General features: G+C 31.9%; 2 protein-coding genes across 4 annotated transcripts in view; one reads left to right on the forward strand and one right to left on the reverse strand.

Moving 5' to 3' along the window:
• The window catches only part of LOC108756579 (malonyl-CoA decarboxylase, mitochondrial-like), a 6,409-nt gene extending 4,801 nt beyond the window's left edge, over positions 1–1,608 (forward strand). The window contains exons 10-11 of one of the 3 annotated variants that reach the window (XM_018500488.1): positions 977–1,233; positions 1,438–1,608. In XM_018500488.1, the coding sequence (XP_018355990.1) occupies positions 977–1,097 (121 nt within the window). In that variant the 3' untranslated portion in view covers positions 1,098–1,233; positions 1,438–1,608. Of the gene's footprint in view, positions 1–153; positions 295–899; positions 920–976; positions 1,234–1,437 lie in introns of those variants that run through there. The other 2 variants (XM_018500489.1, XM_018500490.1) reach the window with 2 other exon arrangements.
• Positions 1,227–3,977, reverse strand: part of LOC108756580 (CCR4-NOT transcription complex subunit 2) — a 5,368-nt gene continuing 2,617 nt past the window's right edge. Inside the window, exons 4-9 of the mRNA XM_018500493.1 lie at positions 3,651–3,877; positions 2,689–2,931; positions 2,356–2,617; positions 1,919–2,026; positions 1,604–1,829; positions 1,227–1,374 (exon numbers count right to left, since the gene is read on the reverse strand). Coding sequence (XP_018355995.1) covers positions 1,610–1,829; positions 1,919–2,026; positions 2,356–2,617; positions 2,689–2,931; positions 3,651–3,877 — 1,060 coding nt within the window. The 3' untranslated portion in view covers positions 1,227–1,374; positions 1,604–1,609. The remainder of the gene's footprint in view (positions 1,375–1,603; positions 1,830–1,918; positions 2,027–2,355; positions 2,618–2,688; positions 2,932–3,650; positions 3,878–3,977) is intronic.

Raw genomic sequence — 3,977 nt, forward strand, 5'->3', positions numbered from 1 at the left:
TCACAGACACGCACGAACGCACGCACAAGGGAGAATGGGATAAATCGGATCTATTTGCAGTTTTTGCTCTATAAATAAAGTCCGAGCATCGAGCATCCGAAAATCGAAAGTGCTGTTGGAAAGATCATTTAATTCCCTTCATTTCTGTTTTAGACCATTTTGACATATCTCTCACCCGTCTTGAACTATAATGGAAAATATAAAAACGCTTTTTCCAACTGTTGGTTCCAAATCGGACACTCCTATTTTTATGGACTTTTAGGTAGAATTTTAAAATATTTTAATATATTTTTGTTAATATTGAGTAAAAACGAACAATTTGACAAAGATAAACAGTTTATTAAGAAAAAAATGACTTAACAGTTTATATTTTTATTAGAATTGAAATCAATAAAATTCACTCAATTAATCACTCAATTAATTTGAGTTTGATAACTCGTGAGATTTTACTGATTTAATTCCTTGGACCAGATCTGGTCGGCCGATCTCATCTATATAGATATAATATAATAAATATGATACTATAATCAGGCCTATAAGTTATCTACTGATCAGATTTGAACATCCAAAAAGAAGTCCGATTTGGTCACGGGTCCTTTCGAACTTTGGAACAAATTTTACAATAAATCGCAAAAGTGATCACAAAACGTTTGATATTTTTAAATTCTACTATTTAATTAAATCTTAAATCGATTACCTTCTAAATTTTTAACACCTTTTAAATAATGATTTACAAAGATTTTCTTTTTTAAAAAAATTTTCTCACGATGAAAATAATATTTGCATCTATTTTACAAATGTTATGACAAAGAACTGTCAAACTGCTGTCACATGTTCGGTATCTCATAAGGACTTCATTTAATTTAAAAAGGTCCTATTTGGAACACAATCCAATTTAGGCCACTCTCCCCTACACGCACGCACGCACACGCAGAGAGAGAAACGATTACTTTTCTACAAGATTGCTTTCCTGCAGATATTTCTTAGAAGATTCTGAGAAAAACAGTCGAAATTACATCGAACATTTTACCATAAATGCTGCAGAAGATATAATTGATCTTGCGACGCAAGCGGAAAAATTAAGAAATCCATCATAACATAGATTATAACGTCTTGTGGAAGAATATGAAGGCATGAGAATATAATAAATATCGCAATTGGGAGAGGAAGAAAGTTATTATGATAAGATAATGACAATCGATAATAAACTATGACCGATAGCGAGGCGAAGAGGTATCTAATTTAATGATTTAAAAAATTCCTTTTATTACTCTTCAAATTTTATGTTTTTATTAAAGATTATTAAATTTGTTCATTTATACAATAGCTGATTCGTTTCCAGCTTAAAGACAGCACAATGGTCTGCAGACAAGTCTAAAACAGATAATAAAATCTCTATTATAACTTTAAGATTATCTCTATTGTATTTTCTTGCAGAATAATGACAGAGAAACAATCAGAAAATTATGGAACGATATTGAAAGCTTGGACTTCTTTTGTACTAGGTTTTTTTATTAATATTAGAATCAAATATATGCATGTGTGTACGTTACATGTAATATGTATGTAAAAAAAAAAAGGAAATAAAACTGAGTACACACACCTGTAGTCAAGGCTGAGTTTGGTGAAAGTTCGAAGGAAGATGAGGTCTACTTTCTAGTTTTGCATAATCCAAATGGAATTCCTTAGCTACCTTTCTCCAGTTTTGCGCATCAAAATAGTAATAAGTACCACGTTCATATGTCGACGTCTTTTCTACAATTCCCAAACCTGGTGCCTGCGTTATCCAAACTTTTTCCTCCATATGATATCGCCACTCTCTGCTGTATCTTCATATCACATACAAAAAAAATTTAAATTAAATCGTACGTACGCGTTAATATTTTCAAGTATAAAAATCAATTTTGTTTTTCCTTACAATTCCGCCGCAGCAGCTAATTGCAATACATCCCCAACATTTGTATAAAACATATAAAACAGTAGATCATCTTTATATCGATTTAGTTTAACTGGCGCTAGCTTATCCCTATAAAATAAATAGAAAAAATGTAATTTTGTTCAGATAAAATAATTTGTACAATAATAGAATATATTCTACAAATGAAATACAATTCTATACAATAATGACAATTATTCTATTTCAATTCCAAAAATTATTTTGTTTTAATATATTTTTTTTAATATAATATACATCGATAAAAATAATTTCCATTTAATATCTGCTTAGTAGTAAAATATAAAAGATTTGGAAGCAGCTCAAACATTGTACAAATATGTAGTTTATAAATATTTGTTGTTTTATCATAATTCAGATAGCTTTATAAATTAAATAATAATCGGATGAAAAATCAATACCTGATTGCGGCATTTATAAGATATTCTGGTGGTACGTGAAAATCTATATCCTGTGGTCGACACGGAGTTTCCGCCCAGGGGCCACCAAAATTCTGGTAAAGATTTTCTGGTGAATTCAAATTAAGTCCTAATGCAGTGAGATCTTGACCTAACGCTAGCGACACCAAGTTCGGATCTGTCTCTGCCGCTCTGATAAACGTCAAAAGCCCAACCATGCCGAATTGATCCTTCACCATGCTCGCAGGTATATTCGTCACCTTGCCTATGCAATAATTATGTTGAGAATTATAGCTCTGATAAAACTTAACTTAATTTAACTTATTTTGATTTTACCATCGGGCGATGTTTGGATGCCTCTTTTAGAAGACTGAGATTTCTCAGATCCAGGTGCTCTGTTGGCCTGTAGCACATCTTGTCCGATTTCGGGACCAAGTCCTACAGGAATATTTTTATCACCAGACATGCTACCACCAGGTGATGGACCTTCTCGATTCTGCGTTCCCGGTAATGCAGGAAAATCCTCCGAGCTCATTGTAAATTCGCTCGATTCGGATGTTGGTTGCTTTACCATTCCAACTGTAACATACACAAACAAAAATTTCATCAACAAAATAATTTTCGTGTAGTCATCTATATTAAATATCTGAAAAAGACCTAAACACACACACACACGCACACGCGCGCGCGCACACACACACAAATTGCATTACAGTATTGTATTTTGCAATTTTATAATACTTTAATCAAAAGTATAGTTATTTATCTTATTTTAAAGTAATCCTGATGAAAATTTTTCTCAGAATTTTTATATAATTTTTTAAGAATTTTTATATAATTTTATAACTTTCTCACATTTTTTATACAAATTGGAACATTTCTCAGAAAATCTACATCTTTTCTCAAAAGTTTTCATATATGTTAATTATGAAATATCATAAGATTTCTAAGATTTAATTTGTAAGTATAATTTCTGATGAAATGTTATAAAATCTAAAAAATTTGAAAATATTTATTTTAAATTATGTGATGAGAGATTTCAAATTATTTCAGAATTCAGTTGCGTGAAAAATTCTTAGAGAAGATGTAAACTTTCCGAATATTTTGGAGTATTTCTGAAAAATATTCCAATTTATATAAAAAGTATGAGAAAAATTTTCACCAGGGAAATTATAAATTCACAAAATTATGTAGAAAGTTTTCTAATCAAGAAAAAGATTCGAACCAAATGTGGTGCATTATGATTATTTTATGTTGCGTATATTATAAAAATCTGATTTTGTTTTCTTGGCACTAACCATAAGGCTGTTTCCCTGGCATAGGACTAGGTTGCGGCATAGAATCACCTTGACCTCTATTCGTTAGGGAGGGAAACTCCGAGAGATCTAACAGAGGTGGAGTACTTGTATCTCCACCACCTCCACTCCCAAAAACAGAGTGGAAATTGTTAACCGCACCTTGAGATCCGTAATTGCGACTTGGAGGTAATCCGAAACTGCCCATACTACCCATTGGATTTGAAGCTCTACAATACAGATGGAAATGATTGCGCACACACACACGCCCGCACACACACACAAACACACACACACACACACACACACACACACACACACACACACACA

The sequence above is a fragment of the Trachymyrmex septentrionalis genome, unplaced genomic scaffold, assembly GCF_001594115.1.
Source record: "Trachymyrmex septentrionalis isolate Tsep2-gDNA-1 unplaced genomic scaffold, Tsep1.0 scaffold128, whole genome shotgun sequence".
Taxonomy (NCBI): domain Eukaryota; kingdom Metazoa; phylum Arthropoda; class Insecta; order Hymenoptera; family Formicidae; genus Trachymyrmex; species Trachymyrmex septentrionalis.